General features: G+C 42.6%; 1 protein-coding gene across 1 annotated transcript in view; it reads left to right on the top strand.

Moving 5' to 3' along the window:
* Positions 1 to 26,799, top strand: part of MDN1 (midasin AAA ATPase 1) — a 184,470-nt gene that overhangs the window by 152,112 nt on the left and 5,559 nt on the right. The window contains exons 77-97 of the mRNA XM_049897303.1: positions 689 to 794; positions 1,337 to 1,452; positions 2,379 to 2,864; positions 3,143 to 3,369; positions 3,947 to 4,102; positions 4,287 to 4,453; positions 5,270 to 5,431; positions 6,145 to 6,282; positions 6,420 to 6,561; positions 8,579 to 8,745; positions 9,340 to 9,492; positions 10,349 to 10,496; positions 12,478 to 12,803; positions 13,057 to 13,221; positions 14,713 to 14,814; positions 15,512 to 15,713; positions 17,290 to 17,460; positions 21,144 to 21,307; positions 22,037 to 22,126; positions 23,831 to 23,946; positions 24,527 to 24,701. Coding sequence (XP_049753260.1) covers positions 689 to 794; positions 1,337 to 1,452; positions 2,379 to 2,864; positions 3,143 to 3,369; positions 3,947 to 4,102; positions 4,287 to 4,453; positions 5,270 to 5,431; positions 6,145 to 6,282; positions 6,420 to 6,561; positions 8,579 to 8,745; positions 9,340 to 9,492; positions 10,349 to 10,496; positions 12,478 to 12,803; positions 13,057 to 13,221; positions 14,713 to 14,814; positions 15,512 to 15,713; positions 17,290 to 17,460; positions 21,144 to 21,307; positions 22,037 to 22,126; positions 23,831 to 23,946; positions 24,527 to 24,701 — 3,679 coding nt within the window. The remainder of the gene's footprint in view (positions 1 to 688; positions 795 to 1,336; positions 1,453 to 2,378; positions 2,865 to 3,142; positions 3,370 to 3,946; positions 4,103 to 4,286; positions 4,454 to 5,269; positions 5,432 to 6,144; positions 6,283 to 6,419; positions 6,562 to 8,578; positions 8,746 to 9,339; positions 9,493 to 10,348; positions 10,497 to 12,477; positions 12,804 to 13,056; positions 13,222 to 14,712; positions 14,815 to 15,511; positions 15,714 to 17,289; positions 17,461 to 21,143; positions 21,308 to 22,036; positions 22,127 to 23,830; positions 23,947 to 24,526; positions 24,702 to 26,799) is intronic.

Here is a 26,799-nt window from a genome sequence, read left to right as displayed (position 1 = left end):
TTGTTAGTGTTCACGGAAGAGATTGTAAATGATGGCTTGTGTGAGCTAAGTACAGCAAATATTTGTGTGAGTGTATGTTTCGTTTTTGCCTTAGAAGTCCCTATCAGCATTTTAAATCTGAATTTGGTGCAACATTGTAAAAAGGAGAGATTTTACATAAAATTCTGGATTTCCTTTTTTTTGGAAAATTTGGCCAAGTGAGCTCTCATTCCCATTTGGTCAAAATTGCTATAGCTGAGTAGCAGCTCCTTCCTGTCAACAAGGCACACACTCTCTCATTCACTGTAGTCCTCAGCAGCCCTTCTTGCTTCCCCCATATTGAGGTCAGGTGTCACGGCCATTTATCATTTCGTATGTGGCTGTTCTTAATCATTTATGCTGTCTGCCCGACCCCTGTAGGCATCAGAATTTATGATCCCTAGTTTCCACTGCCAAGATGGTTATGAAGTTTTAATTAAGGAAACCACATTGGTATCGTAATTTATTTCTTCACTGTATTTCCAGTGCTAAGTGTGCAGTACATCCTCTGTGTAAAGGATTAATGAGTGCCTGACTAAGTCCTCAAAGAAATAAATCTGTAGACTCTTGGCTTTTGGTTGTGGCCAAATATACGAGCCTCTGAATCTTCAAGATCTGGGGTGGGAGGTTGTAGTTTGAATTAAGTAAATCATGTTGATTTCTTTTCCAGGCTGCTGACGGAAATCTCATCTTCGTGGGATGGGTGCCAAAAGTATTTTTATCGATCTCTTGCACGGCACGCCAGGCTCAATGTGGCCCTAGCAACCCCTGTCAAGGTAGAATGCTATAACCTCTGAATTGTAGTTCAGTTCATCCCAGGGCAGGATTCTCAGACCTTGTTAGGTGATAGTAGCCCATTACTGGAAATCATTGCTTTTTGCAGAACACCGTTAAACTTAGAATATAAGTCAGTGTAATTTTGCACAATATCACACAGCATCTTATATTAAATTCCTCTATGCACACTTTCCACTAGGACCGAATGTTTAAGAAAAATTATGGGAGAAAAACTTCAAATGAGAAAATGCCATCTACAAATCTTTTTACCCTGTAAATTGAGGAAAGTCCACTAATACCCAGTTTTGGTAATTAAACCTAGTCTCTGTTCATGGAATATCAATGATCTATGGCAGCATAATTTGATAACCACTGCTTAAAGAGATGAGTATGTCACTTCTAGACACAGCACATCTGAAGCTCATGTCAACAAGGGGCTCGTCTGCTCAGGAGCATTCCATGAAACAGCTTTCTAGCGTGTCTTCGTGGGTAGTGTTTGCTGGCAGCACCTACAGTTTGCTTTTCCTTTCCCCCATTCCAGGAGGTGGGCTTGGGCAATGTTGAGCGGTGTAAAGGGTTCTCAGCCCATTTGATGAAGATGCTTATCCGACAGCGGCGCTCCCTGACCACACTGACTGAGCAGTGGATCATCCTCAGGTATCTACCGACTGGTTGGGTTTGTGACACGAACAAGGAAGAATTGTGTAAGTCAGCTCAGAGTTGCTACACCTGAAGCAGGGAACCATGAGATGACATCTGTTGCCCCAAGAGGCAGGTGGTGTTTGGGCAGTGGGTTTCCGTTGGCTCTGTCCCTTGCTTTTGGTGGTGAGTGTTCTGTGTCCCAGTGAGAAAAGCCTATGGTGATATGTTCCTGCACCCCTACCTTGGCAATGACTCCTGGGAGAATGGGGCCTGAGGAATAAGTTCAGCGCTAAGTAAGACAGTAAATTGTCACGGCTGAGCTATACCTGGGTCTGGAAAGAGGACACTTGTTGCTGAAAGTCTGTGTGGGCTGATAGGTGGGGTTGTGCATGGTGTTGGGACATCCCAGTCTCTGTGGCACAGTTCAAATTTGAGTCTGTTTCTGTTTGTTTGGCTTTTTGGATCACAGAGTAGCAGTTTGCTGAGCCATACATGATATCCATCAGTGGAAACAGATACTTAAAAGATTAAGACAGTTAGGAGGCGTTTCATTATCTGTTAAGTGGATTCTTGGCTGAGAGATGGTATTTCCAGACTGTAATTGCTTTGGCTTCAGCTATTGTCCGCTCCTTCATTAGAGTTTAGCAAGGTACAATACATTTATTAGATCCTTTTTTTTTTTTAAATCATGATTGAAGTCACTGCAGTGGCGTGAGTATGTTGGATATGAGAGTGTGGTAGGTCTTAGGTAAGAAGCAGTGAGCTTTAATCTTTCTTGAAAGACTGATGGGTACATTTACCAACTTTGGGAGGCATTTTAAAAGACCTCTTACCTATCCGGGGCATCTTCCCTTCTTGATTAGGGGTAGAAGCCCATGCTTGGCTGAGCAGTATACAAACTAATTTACTATTGTGTTTTCTCAATGGGTTTCTCTGCACAGGAACCTCCTCAGTTGTGTGCAGGAGATTCACGGCAGGCTGACGGGGCCCCCCGTCTACCCCATGGCCTTCCCCCCTCAGGACAGCATGCAGCAGTGGACAGAGAGGCTGCAGCACCTGGCCATGCAGAGCCAGATCCTGCTCGAGCAACTCTCCTGGCTCCTCCAGTGCTGCCCCAGTGCAGGGCTGGCCCCAGGCTGTGACGATGCCCAGGCACAGGGCCAGCCTTCCACTCCCCACCCAGAAGGACAAGATCTCACCAAGGGACAGCTCTCCAGAGCAGTGCCTGACCTCATCGCATCAGATCTTACCTACCCATCCCCAATGCCTGGAAATCAGCTGCCCTCTGGTTGCCGGATGCGGAAACAGGACCAGCTTTGGCAACAGTCAACTGCAAGGGTAACAGAGATGCTAAAAACCATTAAAACAGTGAAAGCCGATGTCGACAAAATTAGGCAGCAGTCTTGTGAGACCCTCTTTCATTCCTGGTGAGTGTGTCTCTGTCTTTAAACCTTGTTGATATGCTTGGTTAGAGTTTAGTAATAGGGTGAAGTTATGGAAAGAATTGTGCTTCAATCCTCCATTGTTCACTGGACCAGCATAGCGCTTTGTGGCATATCTTTAGCTATAAACCTTCAAATATGGTGGGTTTTTCCTGGCATGCATTTTAGGTGCTACAGGGAGCTTTGGTGTTTTTTGTTGTTTTGTTTTGTTTTTTGTCTTGTAATCCCTTCCTTTCAATGCTGTGGCATTTTTGTTGTTGCAGGAAAGGTTTTGAAGTTTGCTCTTCTGGGCTGAGTTGCCTGTCCCAGGTGTCAGCTTATTTGCAAGGCCTAGAGTCCTTGTTCATTCTTCCAGGGATGGAGGTTGCACAAACGGACCCACATATGGCATTAGTTGAGAGCCTGGAATACGTAAGAGGAGAAATCAATAAAGCCACAGCTGACTTTACTACCTGGAAGACGCATCTACTCATTCCAAGTAGCCACAGAGGTAAGGGCTATTAGTCAGTAAGGGGGCATTAGTTTGTATTATCTAGGAATGTTAACTTACAGGTTGAAGTTTATGTTGTCCTCAGGACACATTATGTTTTCTTCTAGAGATGTCTGTCAAGGGAAGCGTGGTCGGAACCCGCAGCTCTTTTTCATTTCATTTGTTTGAATACCATACCTTCAACTGCCGTCATGCTGCGTGTTTTGTAGGGCAGGTGTCAGCAAGCAGCCACGGGCTCAGCGTCTGTCACGGTCTTTCTATAGACCAAAAAGCTCAGGGCTAACGTTCAGACTAAGTGGGATACGCACCATCTTAACTATTTTTTAGCATCTTTGGCATTCTTTTGGCAAAATTGTTTTTAACACAGAACAGTAAACTTCTCTAGACAAGGAATGTCTCATTCATCTTTGTATTGAGTACAGTTTGACAGTGTCTCACCCGTAGTCATTACTTAATAGGTGGCTGTTGGTTAGAATAACAAATGAGGATTATTATATATGGATTGTTACTGATTTCCAGAGGCACCGAAGCAAGTGATTGTATTTTTTTTTGGGGGGGGGCACATTTTACTTACTAGGAAACCAAATGTTGGATGAAGGATTTGTAGAAGATTTTTCAGAGCAAATGGAAGCAGCCATCCGTGCCATCCTCTGTGCCATCCAGAATTTAGCAGAAACAAACAGTAAGAAAACAGAGGAGGACGCAAAACAGACAGGACCACAAGAAGACGATGGTATGTCTGACATGAGACAAACTTCAGTTTCATAGTTGATTTATTTATTTATTTTTATTGGACACTTTATTTCAGTGGCTAAATACTTAAAGACAGATGCTGGCAATAGATGACTGAGCATGAATGGAGATGAAAGGGTTTATTTTCTGTTATTCTTCATGATGTTCTTCTCTGTGAATTAAAGAGCCACCAGCTGTTGAGAGACTGCGGTTGGGACATCTATCAAAACTAGAGGATGACTTCTGGGCCGATGTGGGCACATTGCACGTGCAGAAAATAATTTCCACCGTCTCAGAGCTGTTGGAGAGGCTGAAGTCATATGGAGAGGACGGCACAGCAGCGAAGCACATGGTAACTAACCACCGTTCTTTACAATCTTCTTGCTGTTCAGCGTGGGCTGAGCAAAGAAAGGCAGGATGGGCTTCACCTTGCTCCATGTGGATGGTTCCCAGGAGGCCTGAGGCACAATCACTAAGAATTTGACCTACTTTTACATGAAAATGCCAGTGTCAGGCTTTGAAAAGCATAGAGTTTGCTAGCTAAGGGTTATGACTATAAGATGCACAGGTGCAAAAATGGTCACAATCCAGTATCTTAGAATTCGTTCATGTCCTAGCCACCAGCCCCGGGTGTTTGACGTTAACAGTGAATGCTGCTGCCACTAACCAAGGCTCACCAGCCATCCTCTGCAGACACCACTCCCTGCACAGTGAGCCAGCAGAGCAGGAGGTCAGCATCTCCATGATAAGTCCAGGGAAGGGACTTATTTTGTAGTACTTTGTATTCTGTAGCATTGACTCCAATGACAGCTTTAATTTCCCAGTAGAACTTACCTATAAACATCTCACTTAAGCAAATGAACAAAAACCCTTGTTAAGTAAATGAGACTTCTGCGGCCAAGACCTTAAAGTGCACTTTTGTGATGGTTTATGTGAACAAGGAAGAAGTCTCAGCAAGTGGGTTTTTTGCTTGTTAGTTTGTTTGTTTTTGGGTTGGTGGGTAGAGGGTAAATACAGATAAAATTTACCACTAGTGACATTTAGTACATTCACAACGTTGTGTAGCCATCACCACTGTCTAGTTCCAGAACATTCTCTTCACACCAGAAGGAAACCCTGTGCCCATTCAGCAAGGTTAGCAGTCTTGGTGGTCGTGTTTTGCCTCTAGGTCTTCAGCCAGTCCTGCTGCTTGTTGGTGCACTTGGTGCCAATGCTGTCCAGGTACTCGGACCTCATCCTCTTCTTCCTCACCATGTCTTTGGGAACTCACCGTAGCACTGCGAAGCTGCTCTCTGTGCTTGCCCAGGTCTTTACGGAGCTTGCCCAGAAGGTAAGGATCATTCACTTGGAGTGCCTACATTGTACCTGCCTTTTGTCAGTGTGCCAGGTGCCTTGGCAACAAGCAGCCAGAGGCCAAACATGCTATGTCTGCTTAGAGTGATAGGTTTACTTCAAGAGTTGGGGAAGGGTGTTTTTGGTTGTCGTTTTGCTTTGTTTTTTGTTTTTAATAATTAAAACTAACATGATTTTACTTGGGGAGGATTACAGAACATTTTCTTCTGTTTTTAAAGTAAAAATGAAATTTCCCAATTCTGTCCGTTTCAAGCTGTGTACTTTCTGGGTTGGTTACATGTTCTTCTTGCTCTTTTCTCCTCTGCCCTCAGGAGGACTAATTTGCGAAGTGAATAAAGGATAAAACCTCTTTGGGATTCAGACACTGGGAGGTTCTGCCCTCACTCAATGACTTGCTTCTAAATAAACTGTCCTTTTACTATACTTGATTCAAATTTTTGTCTTGGCAAAATGATGAATGACCACACACCAGAGGCCTCTACAAGGCAAAACCTCATATGTTAGATCCGATGTCAGGCTTGGAAACAACTGTTATCACCGAGGAGGAAAAGGATGTCAAAGGTCTACTGTGCTTCCATTAGATTTAAGATGGTCAGCTAGAAAAAGATTTTTTTTTCCTATGGCAGGACTGGAAAGGAAATCCCTCTTTTTATTGCTTTCGTACCTAACTGGTCACTCCATTTTTTAAAGGGATTTTGCCTGCCCAAAGAATTCATGGACGATTCAGCTGGAGAGGGAGCAACTGAGTTCCACGACTATGAGGGAGGTGGAATTGGAGAAGGCGAGGGCATGAAGGATGTGAGTGACCAGATAGAAAATGAAGAGCAGGTATGTTTTTACATGTATGAAACATGTAAACAGTGTACAGAACCAAACTGCCTTTTCACTTTCTTTTCAGTATTTAAATTGGGCATATGCATTAGTAGAGTGTTCTTTTGTGTTTTTTATAATGTTTTTTGATGTAGGCGGAAGATACATTTCAGAAGGGTCAAGAAAAGGATAAAGAGGATCCAAACTCAAAATCTGATATTAAGGGCGAGGATAATGCAATTGAGATGTCAGAAGACTTTGATGGGAAAATGCATGATGGGGAGCTTGAAGAACAAGGTCTGAGATTTAATAGCATAGATTATCTGTCACTTCATTTTTGTTTTTGAAAAAATAAACATTTTATTCAGAAAATATTTTATTACATGTTCCCAAGGAGGAGCCTACTATAATTTATTGGGATGAGTTGATTGTAACTACATAACTGCGTGACTGCAGATAAAACCACAGTCAGCATATGCATAAGGCATTGCCATCTCCACGGAGACACACGGCTATAGTTAGTATCAAAGAGTCTCCTCCTGTGAGTAAACCAAGACACTGGTCCATGTTCTGGCTGCCTCATGTGCTGGCTGCAGTGGCTCAGTAGGGGAGCCAGAAAGAGCAAGGAGTTAGTCACTAACAGAGCTGGGCCCTCAACTCAAAAGCAAATTGTTTGGTTACCTTTTTTTTTCAAACAACTTTCTCCCCTCCCCCCGCCCCCCCATCGCAAAAGTTGTAGGCATTTGTTGTAGGCCATATGGAACAAAAATGAAATAGGTCACCCTTAGATCTACCACCCAAATAATAAATTTTGGTAGATTTCATTTATTGCATATATATGCACATATAGTAGTTGGCTTCTTTTCATTTAACATATTATTGTTATTTGTCATTAAGATTATTTGAGACTATCATTTTTTAAGAAACCCTGCTGGCGCAGTGGTTAAGAGCTATGGCTGCTAACCAGAAGGTTGGCAGTTTGAATCCACCAGGCACTCCTTGGAAACCATATGGGGCATTTCAACTCTGTCCTGTATGGTCGCTCTGAGTAGGAATATGACTTGACGGCAGTGGGTTTGGTTTTGGGGTTTTTTTTTTTTTTTTTTTTTAATTATTTCTTAAAGCATATAATCATCTGCCATATGTTTGTATCATAATTTAGCAGTACTCCAGATTTCTTTCCGAAGCTTAATTGGAGGGATAACGTCTTATTCTTAGCAAAGATCTTGCAGAAATGAAAGCTGATCTCCATAGAAGATGTACACCTGCCTAAGTAGCGTAAGGAAGTAACGTTTGGAAAAGTAGAACCTAAGTAAAGATAAAAGCAAGAGAATATTGATTGAGATAGGCATGATATTAATATGTTCAATAAAAGCACAGAAGCACAGTATGTTGGAGCTGGGGGGAGAACTTTAGAAATCATCTAGTCCAACTCTGTCATTTCAGAGATACAGAACTAAACCCAAGTGAGGTTGCCAAGTTGCATAATGAGTATTCCCCCAGCACCAGAACTAAACATCCTAACAGCTGTTCTAAGACTCTCCTTTCTGTCTGTAAACACATTACAGAGTTGGATTCCCCCCAAACAGTTTGCAGAACACAGTAGACTACTTCAATAGGTGTAAAGGCATCTGCCCTTAGAGTGTTCTGTGGAAACAAGCAAAAAAACCCTGACCACATGAACCAGAGACTCCACCAGCTTGAGCCCAGAAGAGCTAGATGATGCCTGCCTACCACCAACAACCACTCTGACAGGGATTAAAACAAAGAGCCCCGGACAGAACATGAGAAAAACCTAGAACAGAATTCAAGTTCACAAAAAAAGACCAGACTTACTGGTCTGACAGAGACTGGAGGAACCCCTGAGACTATGGTCCCCAGACCCTCTGTTAACTCAGAACTGAAGCCATTCCCGAAGCCCACTTTTTAGACAAAGATTAGACAGGCCTATAAAAAAATAATGCATGTGAGGAACATGCTTCTTAATTCAATCAAATATATGAGACCAAATGGGTAGTTCCTGTCCAAAAGCAAGATGAGAAGGCAGGAGGAGACAGGAACAGGACGAATGGACACTGAGAACCTGGGGAGGAAATGGGGAGTGTGCTGTTAACATTGTGGGAATTGCAGCCAGTATCACAAAACAATATGTGTATAAAATCTTGCATGATCCTAAAGCGCGCACACACGCACGCGTGCACGCGCACACACAAAAAATTCCAGGCAGGGCACTTGCAGAGAGTGGGTTCAGTCCTTCCCTACATACCGGGCTTTAAAACCTGTCTGATTAAAGCTCAGTGTCTTGCCTTTTCAGAAGATGATGAGAAATCAGATAGTGAGGGCGGAGACCTGGACAAACAGATGGGCGATCTCAATGGTGAGGACGCGGACAAACTAGATGAGAGATTCTGGGGAGATGATGATGATGAAGATGAGGAAGAAGACAGTAAAACTGAAGAAACAGGACCAGGAATGGATGAGGTAATTAAAAGAGTCCCCCTCATTCCAAGTGTAAGGCTGTAGAAGAGGTAATCTTCCCACCACTACCACTTACTTCTGCTGAGAAGTAATTTACTGCTCTTGGTTTTTTTTTTTTTTTTTTTTTGCCTTCTGTCTTTGTATTTCTCTTTCTCTTCCATTTCCCCTTTTCTATACAATTTTTTTTTTCTCTTCTGTATATTCAGAGCTAAAATAGTAGTCTGACCGGGGCTATCCTGTATGCAGTGGAGGAAAGAAATTAAGAAAACTGAGTATAAATACTCTGAGCCAATTCAGCTACTGGCTGCTGAACTCCCCCAGCTCCAAGCATCTGGGAGTGCAGGGCTGGGTGTAAAACTGCAGTAGCCCAGCGTGGTACAACTAATTATCAGGCCCGCCCCACTGTCCATAAGCCTGCCATTACTGCTGCTGTCTGGGCAGACCGAGACTGTTCTTTCCAGGTCATGGACGGCACCCCGTCAGCTGGATATTTCCATGGAATAGATCAAATAGGCAGAACTAGGCAGAGTCTACCCATGCGAAAGCGGTTTCTCAGATTGAGTGTGATTTTGTGTCATTTCTTCCTCTGACATTTAGGAAGATCCTGAACTTGTTGCCAAAGATGACAGCTTGGATGCTGGCAATTCAAAAAAAGATAAAAACCAGTCAGATAAGAAGGAAGAAAAAGAAGAAGCAGAAGCTGACGATGGTGGACAAGGCCAAGACAAAATTAACGAACAAATAGATGAGGTAATGACTGGTCTGCTTCCCTGGCTCAGGTCTGGGGCTGCTGCCCTGCTCAGTTCCTGGGTGTCTCAAGGCAGAAGACAATATGAACCCTGCCTCATGCAACTGGACCTCGTGGCAGGGCTGCTCCCAGCCCCTTGAGTGGAGACCATGCCTTCTCCTGTTTTCAGCTGACATGAATACACTGAGTGCTTGAAAATGGTACTGCTTATGACATATTTAGACCATCTCTTTGATGCCAGGCGCGGAACAACCTCTTGCAGATTCCACAGTGTATTTTCTCCATATTCCTGAAGTGGTGTTTTCCCTGATTGTGGGTGTTGACATCATCAGTAAAACCACCAGTGAATCATACGTTTGTTTCTTCCATGACCCCATTTGCATTTTTTCCCTATTTACTGATTGATATTCTATTGCCTCGTAAAGGAATGTGTTAACAGAGGCTCTTAGCAGGACGTAAAATATCTTACTGTTGGCTACTGACAAAAGAGTCTTCATGCTATTTGGACTCATGGCCCAGTTTGGAATGTAAAACCTGAGATCGTTTTCACATTTCTTCTCAAAAGCTTCAGTTTCTTTCTTGAGATGAAGTGACAGAGTACTTCTGATCATTGGAGAGTCTGCATCTTTCTTGAGATGAAGTGACAGAGTACTTCTGATCATTGGAGAGTCTGCATAGAAAGTAAAATTTGAAATTATAGTATGAAAGGTCAAATATACTACTAAAATATTAGTGTGTGCTGGTGATTTAGAGAAGAGACATTGTATTCGCTCAGCACAGTATAACTGCTCAGAGGTACGTGTTTGAATGCTACTTCTTTAAAAAGGTCTTTTTTTCCTGTTTTCTTTTTTCACAAAGAGAGAATATGATGAGAATGAGGTGGACCCTTACCATGGCAATCAGGAAAAGCTGCCAGAACCCGAGGCCTTGGACCTTCCTGATGACTTGAACCTGGATAGTGAAGACAAGAATGGCGATGAGGACACAGACAATGAAGATGGAGAAGGTGCATCTTTCAGAAACCTAAAGGGACCAGTTGGAACTCACTGAAAATGAGCAGTAACTAATTTCTAGTCAGAGAGCTAGCCCAGTTGTCATGGCCAGCTCAAAAATCATGACTGGTCACCTCATTTCCAGTTGAGAAAATATAATGTGGTTTTTAGACTGAGCAGGACTCAAGTGAGCAGTGGGTATCTCTTGCTGCTGTCATTTTCATCCCTGTGTTTGGCACTGCTGTCTCTTGGTGGTGCCTCATCACACACACTCCTCAGTCTCCCCACAGCCATTACAGTGTGCCCTATCTCGGGGGCTGACATGAACTTGGGGCAACCTGTGTCTCCCAGGCCTTGTATGGGGCCCAGTTATGGCTTTTTTAGGGATTCAGTTAGCCTTAACTTTGACTTACCACAGGTGTTGTGTGTTTTCTCTGAAATATGAAGTCATTATATAATGGGGAATGACACTGAATAATCCCAAGAGAATCATATGGCCGACAGTAATCTAGTGGCTCTGTCACCCATTCTTCAGCCAAGTGACTCTCCTAGGGAGTGCCAGCTGGTATTAGTTGGAAACATTTTGTAGGAGGTGCCCCTGTAATGGAGGACCCACATTCACGGTGGTTAACCAGACAGAAAAGTTTCAGCTAGTCTAACTCTGCTAAGCTCAATGACTCCAAGTTACATATTAAGAAAAACTCTTTAAAAAAAAAATTTTTTTTTAAACACCGTGTGGGGAAGGCATAAGTAAGACATACCATTTATATAAAAATTAGTTCAAGGAAGAATGTATTATTTATGGATACATCAAATCTATAAAAACATGTAAAGGAGTAGTATACAACTTCAGGATATGGTGACCTCTGAGGTAGGAAGGGAGGAGAGAGAAAGGATGCAAACATGGCAAAATGTTAACATCTGTTAAATTTAGGAGGTGGGTATATGGGTGTCATATTTTATAAATTTTTTTTCTCCTATTTGAATTATTTAGTAACTAAAAAATATTTGTCTATGCTTACTGTTTAACCAGAACCATTCAGTTAATGATTTGATGTAGGTTTTCCTCATGCTTAGAACAGCCTTCCCTCTTTGAATCTATGGTTTACTTTTAAACACAGTATAATAGTATAGGTTGTTTCTTCTGATGGACCATTCCATTACCATGTAATTTTGGAATTTGATGTCACTGTATTTACTTCCACAGGACATTATCAACCCTAAATTAATTTCAACAACTAAACAAGCATAAACTTAAGAAAATTAAAATCCACTTAGAGTATTAATAAGCTGTCTGTGTCGGAATCGACTCGATGGCAGTGGGTTGGGTGCTAGAAAAACATCCACCTTAAGCTGTTGTGTAAATAAACTAAGGAGCAACTATTTTAAAGAATTGTTTTTTAACAAAGTGACTTTGATCCTGAAGTACCCAGAATGGTGTTGATAGGTGCCGACTCACAGCGACCCTGTAGGACAGAGTAGAACTGTGGGTTATATTTTCTCTGTGCCATGACGATGCACCTGATTGTTTGCAATGACAATTCAACATTAGACTATCACTTCCTATGTTTAGTCTAAATTTTTCTGTTGTGGTGGTTTTTTTAGTGAAGTATATCATTTAAACAATTGCTTTTTTTTTTTTTTAATCTGTTTTTTTCGATGGTATGGTTTAAAGCAAACGTGGGCAAATTTTTTCTACAAAGGGCCAGATAAATATTTTAGGCTTTGCAGGCCATAAGGTCTCTGTTGCAACGACTCGATTCTGCTGTTTTGAAAGCAGCGACAGGCAGTATGTAAACAAATGGATATGACTGTGTTCTAGTAAGATGTTATTTACAGAAAGAAGCAGAGGACCAGATTTGCACCATGGGCCTTAGTTTGCCAACCCCTGGTTTAGAGAACAATAAATCCTTTGTGTAGCTCCCTCCCAGCTTAAGAAACTATATTATTGGCTTTTAAAATTCTCTTTTTGTTCTTTTTGTTGTATCTATCTAGAAGAGAATCCTTTGGAGATAAAAGAAAAGCCAATGGATATGGAAGAAGCAGATCATGAGGCTGAGGAAATAAATGAGGAAGCTGAGGCTGAACAGAATGAAGGTGAGGGTCAGCACGAGCCTGAGGAAGGCCCCACTGAAGATGACAAGGTGGAAGGGGAGGAAGAGATGGACATAGGAGCTGATGACCAGGACAAAACTACTGCTGAACATCCTGAACAAAACTCGAAAGAGGAGGAGCAGCAGTCTCCGGAGGAAAAGGACAACAAAGCAAACAAGGAAGGTTTAGAGAATGGCATGCCTGCAGACCAAGGTCTTCAGCCTCAGGTATTGTGGGATGCCTGGTTTGTTTTATAGTAAAAATAATAACAATGAGGAGAAGAATTACCTTGTCCTCACTAGAATCTCTGTTGATACTTCCCTATCACTTGGTGATGCTATCAAGGAGTTCTGAGTTTCTACTCCTTCCAAACGCCCTGTGTGAGTAGGGAGCTGCCTGCTGCAGGCCTCAGAGCTTGCTGCAGGCCCCCAGTTCATGCCCTTTCCCCAGCATTTAAAGCTGTGTTGGATTTCCCCACAGAAGCAGGAAGAAGAAGGAGAGAACCCTGACGCAGAGGAGCAGGTGCCCGAGGCTACAGAGAGGAAAGAGCATGACTCTTGCGGGCAGACTGGGGAGGAGAACGTGCAGAGCGAGCAGGCTGTGGAGCTGGCTGGGGCCACGTCCGAGAAGGAGCAGGGGCAAGAGGTGATGGGCCCTCCATGCATGCCAGCTGCCTCTTTGGAGGGTCTCTTCTCCCTGTTTGAAATTACATTCTATTTAACTGGTTGATTTATATGTAAGGAGCTCTGGTGGCACAGTAGTTAAGCACTCGGCTGTTAATTGAAAGGTGGGCAGTTTGAACCCACCAGCTGCTCTGAGGAAGAAAGATACGACAATCTACTTCTGTAAGGATTCACAGTCTTGAAGACCCTCTGGAGCAGTTCTAGTCTGTCCTGTAGGGTCATATGAGTTGGAATCGACGACAATACGTTGGGCTTACTATGTGTAGAATTTTCTGTTGCTGATCACCTTCTATTTGATAAATGATTGAATACTATTTTTATATGCCTCCCAGGACAAACTACTAGAATGTTTGCTATAGGCTGTATTTAAGTGATATGCTTTATAAGAAAAAGTTACATTAGACTGATAGCTCTCAATGGGAATCAGGGTCAAGTTATTTTTCAGAAGCTCCGAAGGACGGGAAGGATGAATGGAGGCATCGTGCGACGCCATGCCTCTCCTAGTACTTTCCTTTTCCTTGCTGTTCGCCAGGCTTGTGAGCCTTTTGATTTACAAGACAAAGCACTTCTTTATTCCTTTGTCTAGTGTGTTGTGTGTATGGCTGCAAGTTGAGTGGAGTGCTATGGAAAGAGCACCGAAAGTCAGGGGACCTGCTAGTGACAGCGGTGATTCTGGGCATCTCACTTAGCCTTTTTGAGCCCCAGTTTCCACATCAATAATGATTGTTTGTACTTCTGCCAAAGAGCCCTGGTGCTCCAGTGGTTAAGTGCTTGGCTGCTAACCAGAAGGTCAGTGGTTTGAACCCACCAGCCGTTCCATGGGAGAAAAAACCCAACCACTGCTCCACCAGGGCTCTCCCTAAAGACTACAGCCTTGGACATCCTATGGGGCAGTTCTACTCTGTTCTGTAGGGTTGCTATGAGTCAGAATTGACTCAACGTCAGTGGGTTTGGTTTTGGTTTTTATACTTCTACCACCATCATCATTTATGCTAAGCATTTTCCGTGCTTCACCTAGTTCTCACAGTAGCCTTATGGGATAGAGAATGTTGTTCTTATTTTTTCCATTTTATATTTGAGGAAAGTAAGACTAAGTTAAGTGAAAATCTCAAGAGTTCACTGGTTAATAGTGAGACTTGGTTTCATATCGAGGTCTGCCCTGTCTTCCAAGCAGGCCATTACACTCGGTAAACAGGAACTAATCAGCCATGTAAAGCAACGGTACCCAAGAGGGTACTGTAGCCCCAGCTCTCTGCTCCGGTCTAGACTTTGCCGTGTCTGCCCAGAGGCCAGGCCTTGGCTGTGCAGGAGTTCCAGAATGGTCAGGTAGGCAGGCATGATTATGTGACTCTGAGAGGAGAGTAATGGAGAAGTTGGGAACAACATGGCACGGTAACCAGGTGCTTATATCACCTTGTTACACCATCACACTCTTATGGTTTGGATTTCATAGGAACACGGGAGTGGAGCTGCAGATGCAAACCAGGCAGAAGGCCATGAATCCAGATTCATTGCCCGGTTGGCCTCCCAGAAGCACACCAGGAAAAACACACAGGTTTGTCACTCTTCAACTAAACTTAAATGAAGATGTGCTGAACATAGTGGTAGAAAAGCCACACTCCCAGCCTTTCCTGTCCCACAGGCAGGTGGCAGTCTTAGTGAGCAGACCCAACCTTGGGGGCTTTCCTTAGACTCCATCTCAGCTTCTTCCCAGCACACCCATATTCCTGTTATGGAGCCCATGAACCAGGAGCCATGTTCACTGTCCCTAGTGTTCTGCTTTTTAAATATTAAGTTTTTTGAGTGGGAGTTAATTCATGCATATGATTCAAGGTTAGTGTACAAAAACCTATTTGCTGAAAACCCCTCTCCCATCCCTGTCCCTCAGCCACCTAAGGGACCCTACACAGAGCAAATTGGTGCTATCAGTTCCTTGCATTTCCTTTTAGAGATATTTTCTGCATGTGTAACATATGTATGGGTGTATATGTCTATGTACATATGTGCACATATGTATGTGATTGTGTTTCCTTCCTTCCTTGCCTTTGTTTCAGACATAAAAGCGTATCATAGAGATTGTTTTGTATAATTATAGATCTGCTCCATTCTTATTAATGGCTGTATTTTATGACATGCCTGTATGACTGTACCTAATTTATTTGTCATCCCCCTGTAGATGGATACTAGGTTATTTTTTTAGTCTTCTGCTACTAGAGATAAGGCTGTCATGAGTTTCCTTGCATTGCCTACAGAGTTTTAAGAGAAAACCTGGGCAGGCTGACAATGAGCGCTCCGTGGGTGATCACAATGAGCGTGTGCATAAGAGACTGAAGACCGTGGACTCGGACAGCCATGCTGAGCAGTGGCCAGCCCAGCCCCAGGCCCGGGTCGAGGAAGCAGATGCTTTTGAGCACATTCAACAAGGCAGCGACGCTTATGACGTACAGACCTATGGTATGACACGCGATGTGTACTACCCAGGTGTTATTACAGGCTTGTGTTAGGAGGGAGAGGAAATGGCTTTTAAATTATTTTTTCTCTAATAAGAAATGTGCGGAAATATAATTTGGTCTTGCTTTGAAGTACCCATAGGCAAGTGTAAATGCTCAGGGGAGCTGGTTTTAGTGTAAGCCCTTTAAATATCCTTGATAATGTTGGTCACATCCAAACCTAGCACCAATCCTTGGGTTCCTTAGTCCTGAACATTTCTGCATAGTCGCCTCTAGGTGGGTCCTTGCCATGCAGGAGCTGCAAACATGAAGTATTTTGTCTTTCCCCATACATGAAAAGGGAAGGAAAAAAAATTTCAGCACAAGAAGGTAGGAAGGTGCTGTCAGTCAGTGTCTCACTTCTCTTGGTGACTTTGTGCAGTTTCATTCCTAATATATAAAGTAGTGTAGATAATATGAGCCTCACGTAGATGGTACAAAAATGATTATTCTGCCCCGGGTTACTTTTTTTTTTTTAATTAATTTTTATTTAGCTTCAAGTGAACATTTACCATTCCAATCAGTCTGTCACATGTAGGTTTACATACATCTTACTCCCTTCTCCCACTTGCTCTCCCCCTATTGAGTCAGCCCTTTCAGTCTCTCGTTTCGTGCCGATTTTGCCATCTTCCCTCTCTCTCTATCTTCCCACCGGGTTACTTTTTTTTCTCCCTTTTCCATTTTTTAAAAAGTAAAAGCAGTAAGAGGAGCTCTGATGGCACAGTAGTTAAAGCGCTTGCCTGCTAACCGAAAAGTCAGTGGTTTGAACCTACCAGGCACTCTGTGGGAGAAAGATATGGCAGTCCGCTTCCATAAAGATTTACAGCCTTGGAAAACCTGTGGGGCAGTTCTAGTCTGCCCTATAGGGTCACTCTGAGACGGAATCTACTCGACAACAGTGGGTTTGGTTTGAGAAAAGCAATAATAATAATAGTTACCATGTGTTGAGCTTTTACTTTATGACAAAAACTGCTTTGAGACTTTGTTGCCTGAATTCGTGATTCCTCCAGTAACCCTATGAGCTAGTCTGTGTCCATTTGACATAGGGACTCACTGAAGCGAAAGCAGGGTAAGAAGTTGTCTAAGACCACAATGCTAGGATTCCCACGTCAGTCTTTCTAGGGCCATCCTGTATTCTTAATCAGTACAGGTTACCTACGCACAAGTTGGTAATGGAGGATACTTTTCCATAGCTGCTGTGAATCATATTCCCAGCCTGTTTATTCTAGTTCACTCTTCTGACCGTAGCAGTAAAAACCCTGTTAACCACCCTATTTCTGTAGTCCTGTCACATCTGTAGTTACATTCTTATCCTCTTAGCTCCTGTGGGAGGTAGGGACTGGGCAGTTACTTCAGTAGGTCAGTGGAAATCTTGGGCACAGACAAGCCAAACATTGTATCCAAGCTACCTAGCTGGTCAGTGGCAGGACTGACATTAGTAGAATTAGAATCTTGGGAACTAGAAATGACAGAACTATAGGTCACCCGACATTACTTTCTTCTGCAAAGACCTAAACTGTGTGCCTGTGTTTCGTTGGCAGATGCGGCCAACACGGAGCAGCAGCAGTCTGCAAAAGTTCCCAGCAAGGATCAGGAAGAGGAGGAGATAGAGGATGCCCTCATGGACACAGAGGAACAGGAGGAGCTCAAAGCAGTGGACACACTGCAGCTGAAGCCAGAGGAGGTCAAGTCACGGACCACAGCAGGCCCTGGTGAGTCCTACTAAGAAGAAATCTCTCCTGAACTCGCCAAGCAAGCCAAGTTAGTTCTCTAGTCCTATAGTCTCTTACCTGTTCTGTTCTGTGTCCTAAGCCATGGCTTAGGTATATTTTACCCTGGTGATTGCAAAGCTTAGTGTTTTTTTTATCTAAATGGAGTATCAGTGTTCACTGTTTTTGTTTGGAAGTAGCAAGGTCTGGGGTAGGGGGTGTCGGGTGGTATTGCTGGACTCTATCCTTCAAGGAAGCTTCTGAAACTTACGTTTCAGTCAAAATCCATTAGTCTTTTTAAAATATGTAGAAGAAAACAGTAGTATATTTAACCCAGCTGTGACAAGAAGATACATTCTTAATTATTAGAAAAATGTTCTTAAAGAAAAGATGTTTTCTGTTACATAAAAGTATACAGTATTAGCATAAACTACAGTAAACTAAGCATTAGTGAGCTGAAATGGACCGGTATTGGCCATTTTGAATCGGACAGTCATATAGTCTACTATGCTGGGAATGACAACTCGAAGAGGAATGGTGTTGCATTCATCGTCAAAAAGAACCTTTCAAGATCTATTCTGAAGTACAGCGCTGTCAGTGATAGGATAATATCCATACACCTACAAGGAAGACCAGTTAATACGACTATTATTAAAATTTACGCACCAACCACTAGGGCCAAAGATGAAGAAATAGAAGATTTTTATCAGCTGCTGCAGTCTGAAATTGATCAAACATGCAATAGAGATGCATTGATAAATACTGGCAATTGGAATGCAAAAGTTGGAAGCAAAGAAAGATCAGTAGTTGGAAAATATGGCCTTGGTGATAGAAACAATGCCGGAGATCGAATGATAGAATTTTGCAAGACCAACGACTTCTTCATTGCAAATACCTTCTTTCACCAACATAAACGGTGACTATACACATGGACCTCGCCAGATGGAACACACAGAAATCAAATTGACTACATCTGTGGAAAGAGACGATGGAAAAGCTCAATATCATCAGTCAGAACGAGGCCAAGGGCTGACTGGGGAACCAGACCATCAATTGCTCATATGCAAGTTCAAGCTGGAATTGAAGAAAATCAGAGCAAGTCCACGAGAGCCAAAATATGACCTTGAGTATATCCCACCTGAATTTAGAGACCATCTCAAGAATAGATTTGATGCATTGAACACTAGTGACCGAGGACCAGATGAGTTGTGGAATGACATCAAGAACATCATCCATGAAGAAAGCAAGAGGTCACTGAAAAGACAGGAAAGAAAGAAAAGACCAAGATGGATGTCAGAGGACACTCTGAAACTTGCTCTTGAGCGTCGAGCAGCTAAAGCAAAAAGAAGAATTGATGAAGTAAAAGAACTGAACAGAAGATTTCAAAGGGCCTCTCGAGAAGACAAAGTAAAATATTATAATGACATGTGCAAAGAGCTGGAGATGGAAAACCAAAAGGGAAGAACATGCTCGGCGTTTCTCAAGCTGAAAGAACTGAAGAAAAAATTCAAGCCTCGAGTTGCAATAGTGAAGGATTCCATGGGGGAAAATATTAAATGACACAGGAAGCATCAAAAGAAGATGGAAGGAATACACAGAGTCATTATACCAAAAAGAATTAGTTGATGTTCAACCATTTCAAGAGGTGGCATATGATCAGGAACCGATGGTACTGAAGGAAGAAGTCCAAGCTGCTCTGAAGGCATTGGGGAAAAACAAGGCTCCAGGAATTGATGGAATATCAATTGAGAAATTCAGGCCTATTTCAGAAGAGGACATGGAACCAGGGATATCATTGCTGATGTCAGGTGGATCCTGGCTGAAAGCAGAGAATACCAGAAAGGTGTTTACCTGTGTTTTATTGACTACGTGAAGGCATTCGACTGTGTGGATCGTAACAAACTATGGATAACACTGCAAAGAACGGAAATTCCAGAACACTTAATTGTGCTCATGAGGAGCCTTTACGTAGATCAGGAGGCAGTTGTTCGGACAGAACAAGGGGATACTGATTGGTTTAAAGTCAGGAAAGGTGTGCATCACGGTTGTATTCTTTCGCCATACCTATTTAATCTGTATGCTGAGCAAATAATCTGAGAAGCTGGACTATATGAAGAAGAATGGGGCATCAGGATTGGAGGAAGACTCGTTAACAACCTGCGTTATGCAGATGACACAATCTTGCTTGCTGAACATGAAGAGGACCTGAAGCACTTACTAATGAAGATCAAAGACCACAGCCTTCAGTATGGATTACATCTCAACGTCAAGAAAACAAAAATCTTCACAACTGGACCAGTGAGCAACATTGTGATAAACGGAGAAAAGATTGAAGTTGTCAAGGCTTTCATTTTACTTGGATCCACAGTCAACAGCCATGGAAGCAGCAGTCAAGAAATCAAAAGACACATTGCATTGGGGAAATCTGCTGCAAAGGACCTCTTCAAAGTGTTGAAGAGCAAAGATGTCACCTTGAAGACTAAGGTGTGCCTGACCCAAGTCATGGTATTTTCAATCATATCATATGCATGTGAAAACTGATCAGTGAATAAGGAAGACCAAAGAAGAGTTGATGCCTTTGAATTGTGGTGTTGGCGAAGAATATTGAATATACCATGGACTGGCAAAAGAACGAACAAATCTGTCTTGGAAGAAGTGCGGCCAGAATGCTCCTTAGAGGCAAGGATGGCGAGACTGCGTCTTACATACTTTGGACATGTTGTCAGGAGGGATCAGTCCCTGGAGAAGGACATCATGCTTGGCAGAGTACAGGGTTAGCAGAAAAGAAGAAGACTGTCAGCGAGGTGGATTGACACAGTGGCTGCAACAGTGAGCTTAAGCATAACAACGATTGTAAGGATGGCTCAGGACTGGGCAGTGTTTCTTTCTGTTGTGCATAGGGCCGCTATGAGTCAGAAAGGACTCGACGGCACCTAACAACAACAACAACAACAGCAGTAAGGTATTAAACAGGATGGGGAAAATGTATGTGAAAAAGTAACAAAACTTCCTACATCCAGTTTGCATTTCAGAGTTGACCAAGTGCTATTACTAGGCAGTTTATTAAAACAAGACATGAATTCAACACTCTAAAGAATAGCTTTATTTTCATTGGAGTAAATGCAAAAAATGCTTGCCACATTCAAAGGCTTTTTCTTGTACCCCATTCCTGCCTCTCAGGTGTGTTGGCACAGTTGCCATTATATGACAGCAGGGAAGCATAGCTCTGTGATTAGACAACCCTAGGTTCAAATCCAGGCTTTGCCTCTTACCAGCTTCACAGATTGAGGCGAATTATTTATCTTATCTTTGCCTCACTTGGCCTTACCATAACGGAGCTATAGTTTTATTTATTTTAGTTTTCATTTTTATACATGCGCATAGTTTAAAGGGTCACATAGTTCTACAGGCTTTTTAGGATAAACAACACCCTGCCGTCTTTTCCCCTCCCCTGAAGAGCTGCCTTCAGCTCCACCTGAGAGCGGGGAGCAGGGGAAGTTAAGGGGATAAGGATCGCAGTGGCTGTCTCAAGGAAACAGAACATCTAGAGTCACTATTAAAAATGGGTTAGGTAGTAAATGAGCAGTTTGATCAGTTATCCATTGTTAGGATTGACAGGCAATAGAGAAGGCTCAGTTTTATGTTAATACTATGATAAGTAAAACTATATACTTATATGAAAATAGGCATTGATGAGATGGAGCTGGAGACAGAAAATGTTAAAACAGAGGAAGTTCAAGACCCTGAGACAGACAAGTCCCTCAAGGAGACAGAGAACAAGAATCCCGAGAGAAGCAGAGACTCGACCATTCACACAGCCCATCAGTTCCTGATGGACAGGGTTCTCCAGGTACTAGAGCTTTCCTAAATTACTGCTTCCGTAAGTTCACAAAATATAAATTTTAAATTGCTTTTTAAATGTTTATGTTTAGAACATTGTGGACCATCTGGTTGTTTTAGGGCATAATGTCCTTATCAAAATTTTTAGGACTACAATTGGGGTGACAGGTGCTGTCTAAGCAGATGACACTGTTCTCACAGTTAACCCCAGGGTCACAGCAAGGGGTGGTCACTGCCCTGGCCTATGCATGCGTGGTGGTGTAGCTGGTCCTCTGGCCTCCTGTTCTCATGTCCACTCATCTTACTGGAGACCAACCTTGTGTGGGGGGTCTTCAGGAAAATTAATAGTTGATGAAGATTAAGTAATGCCAGCATTTAGGAAGAGAAGTATAACTAAGTTCTGTCCCCTGATAGCTTGACTTAGTGGCAGATTAGATTAATCAAAGAACATTTTCATTATTGATGTCTTCAGGGGTATTTTGTTCCTGTTTTTGTTTTGCTGGGGTGGATTTATGGGTGTAAGAGGCTTTCTTTACCCATGTTGTTTCTCCAAAATGGAAAGGAGAAGAATGGTTGTTTGGCATCATCTCATTGTGCCATTAAATTTGCTTAAGTTCTGAGTCCCGGCAACATTTGGCTGTGTACTTGGAGCTCATCCTGTGGGCAAAGAGACAGCCAGTGATAACAAGTTGGTGATTCCAACTTGGGCTCCATCTCATCTGTGGCTTTTTCTTCTTAGCCCTTTTTAAAAGATGCCAGTGAGCTAAGGCAGGAGTTGGAGAGACAGCTGGAGACGTGGCAGCCACATGAATCTGGAAACCCAGAAGAAGTAAGTCACTGGTTTTTTATAAACTATCTTGACTTTTTTTTCTTGGAAGATACAGTAAATGTAGGTTCTTAGCTCTGACTACCTTTGTAAAAGGGACTAGGCATATGGAGAACACAATTACAAAGCCTAAGGTTGTCCATTGCTTTCTGCCTGCTTTGCCCTTAGATCTGTAGCTTAATAGAAACAGAATCTGATGTGTTTAGTTCCTTTAACTTTTGTTGCTGGCTCTGTAATGGTTGTAATGGATGTGAGAATAGGCGTGACAGGAGTAGAAAAACCAGGCAGCCACAAAAGGGATGTGGAGGAAGTAGGAAAAGCCCATCCTGTGTCATCCTCAGATCGGGCCACCTGGACCATGGCTGAATGACTTAATGTAGTGGTGTAGATTAACCAGAAATGTGTGCGTATACAGCCTCCACCAGAGAGTCCAGCACAACTAGATGGTGCCCGGCTACCACTACCACCTGCTCTGACAGGGATCACAATAAAGGGTCCCAGACAGAGTTGGAAAAAAATGTAGAACAAAATTCTAACTCACAAAAAAAGACCAGACTTACTGATCTGACAGATACTGGAGAAACCCCGGAAATATGGCCCCCAGACACCATTGTAACTCAGTTCTGAAATCACTCCTGTGGTTCAGCCAAAGATTAGACAGGCCCATAAAATAGAAGGAGATGAAATGGGCACACCAACCCAGGGGTAAGGACTAGAAGGCAGGAGGGGATGGGAAAGCTGGTAATAGGGAACCCTAGGTAGACAGGGGGAGAGTGTTGACAAGTTGTGGGGTTGGCAACTAACGTCACAAAACAGTATGTGTTTTAATTGTTTAATGAGAAACTAATTCGCCCTGTAAACCTTCATCCAAAGTACAACAAAAATAAATAAATTTAGAATTAAAACTCAGTGACTCTAGGGAATCCATTCCTGGAATTTGAACTAAGAAGCTGTATCAGGAACTGGGGTGACCATGAGCTGTGAGAAGCATCAAAATCAGAAGCAAAGTGGGAGCGGAGAAGTACACAGAGAAGTGGGGGGGTGGGGTGTGTGGGAAGAAAGTAAGTTCCCAGTGGCTTTCCTTCTTCTGCATCCTTTGTGCAGTTCAGGTGTACTTACTTCTTTAGATCCTGTGAGATTCTGCTTTAAAATTCCTTCTTTTTTCATCAAAAGAAAGAAAAAAAGAAAATGTGTAGATCATCATCGTTCGCATCACATATGTGTACTGAGTACTCTGCTGCAATTGTCAGAAAAATCGTGACCAGGAAATAAGCACACTGCTGAGGGTGTCAGTGTTGCTTTGGGAAACATGACCCTGCGACCATGACTAAGTGGCTGTATCTGCAAGCACCAAATTCCCCAGTCATGTCTCCCTCCTCATTTGATGGGTACTTATACTCGTCTTTGTACATCCTGTGAATAAGGCATTTCTTTGGGCAGGAGTTCTAATATTGTACTGCCTGTTGTTTCTTTCTTTATCACTTGGAAGTGAGGGGTGTAGTTTTGGCAGAAGAGGGGACATTTTTTATTAGGAGAATTAGGTAGCAGCTTGCTGAGAAGATGCTAAATGGACACCATAAAGTGCTTCTGTAGAGAAAGTTCATGCAAGTCATTTTCTGCTCCTTTGCCTCAAGCCCTCATCTTGGTGTGGTGCCTTTGGTTGGCCCTGACGTTACAAGATTAAATTACATTTTTTTGTTGTTACAGGACAAGGCTGCAGCTGAGATGTGGCAGAGTTATCTGGCCTTAACCGCGCCGCTTTCACAACAGTTGTGTGAACAGCTTCGCCTCATATTAGAGCCTACCCAGGCAGCCAAACTGAAGTAAGCCTTCTCCACTGGGTGTGCTCACGGTGCCCTGAACAGATGGCAGTGTTGCCAGCTCTGTCTAGCTTAGTTCCTAACCGTTCATGTCGCTGGCTTCTGGGTTGCCGTGTCTGCCACAGAGGCACTAGTACAGTGTTCCTTGCCGTGTTTTTTGTTATTATTTCTACCACAAACGTTTCTGTGATGTTTGGTATGAGTGCAGTTTCTTCTATTCGTTAATGTCTGTTGGGAAAATTGGCTGAGTCTTCCCATACACCTTCAGGGTGTACTTGCTACATGTGTTAATCACAACATTCAAAGATATGTTGAAAATCATAGTTTTAGAATAGAAAAGAGATTTCAGGATTTAATATTAATGCTAACATATTTTTCTAAAATTGTTATTGTGTCTTAGCTTTTCTGGAGGCACCTGATTATTATCATGCACATACGTCCAGTTTTTCTGTCTGACCTTTAACCCTCAGTTGACAGTAACACTCACTGTGCCAGGTTCCTAGTTATTTGATTTCATTCCTAAAGTACTAATAATTTTCTTCAGGGCTGAACTGATCTCTGTTCCTCTTTGGTGAATTTATAGAGGAGACTATCGAACTGGGAAGCGACTGAACATGCGTAAGGTCATCCCATACATTGCCAGTCAGTTTCGGAAAGACAAGATATGGCTTCGAAGGACCAAGCCCAGTAAACGCCAATATCAGATTTGTTTGGCCATCGATGACTCTTCCAGCATGGTAGACAACCACACCAAACAGGTATGGTAGGGAAATAGGGTGGCAATTGGATGAGAAATTAATACCAAATCGCTTTTTACAGGCAACCTACCTGTTTTAACTATGATTTGGCAAAAGCACTTTGAAGTACCTATTAACCTGTTCTGAGAATGTGGTCCCATGTTTGAGAAGATCTGAAATTAAAGTAAGAGTTCGAAGGGGGCAATTTCAGGATGCCTCAAATATCTCGGTCCCTGACTCTTGTCTTTTAAATTGTTTTTTTGTTTCTTAACCCTGCTAATGCTGTTATATAGTTACAGAATAAATAAATCTGACAATGTTTATTTTCCATAAAATGCAAAGTACAACATCCTTATACACTATTCTTTAAGACTTTGCATAACATAATATTTGAAACTTCTGATTTAAAAAAATTTATTCAGTATATATCTCTTTAGGCCTGAAGTTATCTAGAGTTGGTGTTCCATCAGTATAACAAGGCTTAAGAGCCTGATTAGGATTGTGTCTAATCCACCATTAGGGACGCTGCAGAGTGTTTGTCATCCCTTGCAGTGGTGCTGTCACCTAACAGGAGCCAGTGAGCATCCTAAAATGTCTAGGTTCTTTTGGAAAAGGTTAGAGTATAACCTCTGAGCTTGGTTCACAGCCTAGTTCCTCACCTTAATTCCACATGACTTTGGGCAACTTATTTACTTCTTAAGTGTCAGTTTCTTCTGAAAAAAGAGGATTATAATCCTATCTCATACTCACAGAGTTCTGAAGAGAATTAAATGAGATAATGTAGGTGAAGCCCTTAGTTAGGTGCCTAGCACTTGGTTATGTTAGTTGCTACAGTTATCGTCATCCCCATTATTGTCATCAGTCATTTTGGATGAATTAAAAAAAATTTTTTTTTATTGTACTTTAGATGAAGGTTTACAGAACTAGCTTCTCATTATACAGTACATGTATTGTTACATGACATCGGTTAACAACCCCACATGTCAACACACTCCCTTCTCAACCCTGGGTTCCCTATCACCAGTTTTCCTGTTCCCTCCTGCCTTCTAGTCCTTGCCCCTGGGCTGGTGTGCCCCTTTAGTCTCGTTCTATGGTCCTGTCCAGTCTTTGGCTGAAGGGCGACCCTCAGGAGTGACTTCATTACTGAGCTGAAAGGGCGTCTGGGGGTGATACTTATGGGGCTTCTCCAGTCTCTGTCAGGCCAGCAAGTCTGGTATTTCTTTTTGAGTTAGAATTTTTACATTTTTCCCCAGCTCTGTCCAGGATTCTCTATTGTGATCCTTGTCAGAGCAGTCAGTGGTGGTAGCCAGGCACCGTCTAGTTGTACTGGACTCAGTCTAGTGGAAGCCATGGTAGTTGTAGTCCATTAGCCCTTTGGACTAATCTTTCCCTTGTATCTTTAGTTTTCTTCATTCTTCCTTGCTCCCGAAGGGGTGAAACCAATGGACTATCCTAGATGGCCGCTCACAGGCTTTTAAGACTCCAGCTGTTACTCATCAAAGGAGTATATAGACCATTTTCTTTATAAACCATATTATGCCAGTTTTAGCTAGCTGTTCCCAAAGACCATGGCCCCCATAGCCCTCAGCCTAGCAATTCAGTCCCTCAGGAAGTTTGGATGTGTCTGTGGAGCTTCTATGACCTTGCCTTGGACAAGTTGTGCTGGCTTCCCCAGTATAGTATGCTGTCTTACCCTTCACCAAAGTTACCACTTGTCTATTTAGTGTTTTTCTATCTCCAGCTCTCCCCTCCCTCATAACCATCAAAGATTGCTTCGTTTTGTGTCTAAACCTTTTCATGAGTTTTTGCAGTAGTGGTCTCATACAGTGTTTGTCCTTTGGTGATTGACTTACTTCACTCAGCATAATGCCCTCCAGATTCCTGCATGTTATGAGATGCTTCACAGCTTGATCATTGTTCTTCATTGTTGCATAATATTCCATTGTGTGTCTCTACCACAGTTCGTTTCATCTTGGATAAATTTAAATTTTAAAACTATGCTGTCATTTATGAAGGTGGTAATGAAGTTTTCTATTAAAGCTCTACAGTTTGATGTTACTGTGTGTGCTCTTTAGATTGGTTTACATTTGTTTTCCCCATAAGAGGATACGTTTTATGT

This window comes from Elephas maximus, chromosome 1 (assembly GCF_024166365.1).
Source record: "Elephas maximus indicus isolate mEleMax1 chromosome 1, mEleMax1 primary haplotype, whole genome shotgun sequence".
Taxonomy (NCBI): Eukaryota; Metazoa; Chordata; class Mammalia; order Proboscidea; family Elephantidae; genus Elephas; species Elephas maximus.
Note: the sequence above shows the minus strand (reverse complement) of the source record. Positions and strands in the feature narration are given on the sequence as shown.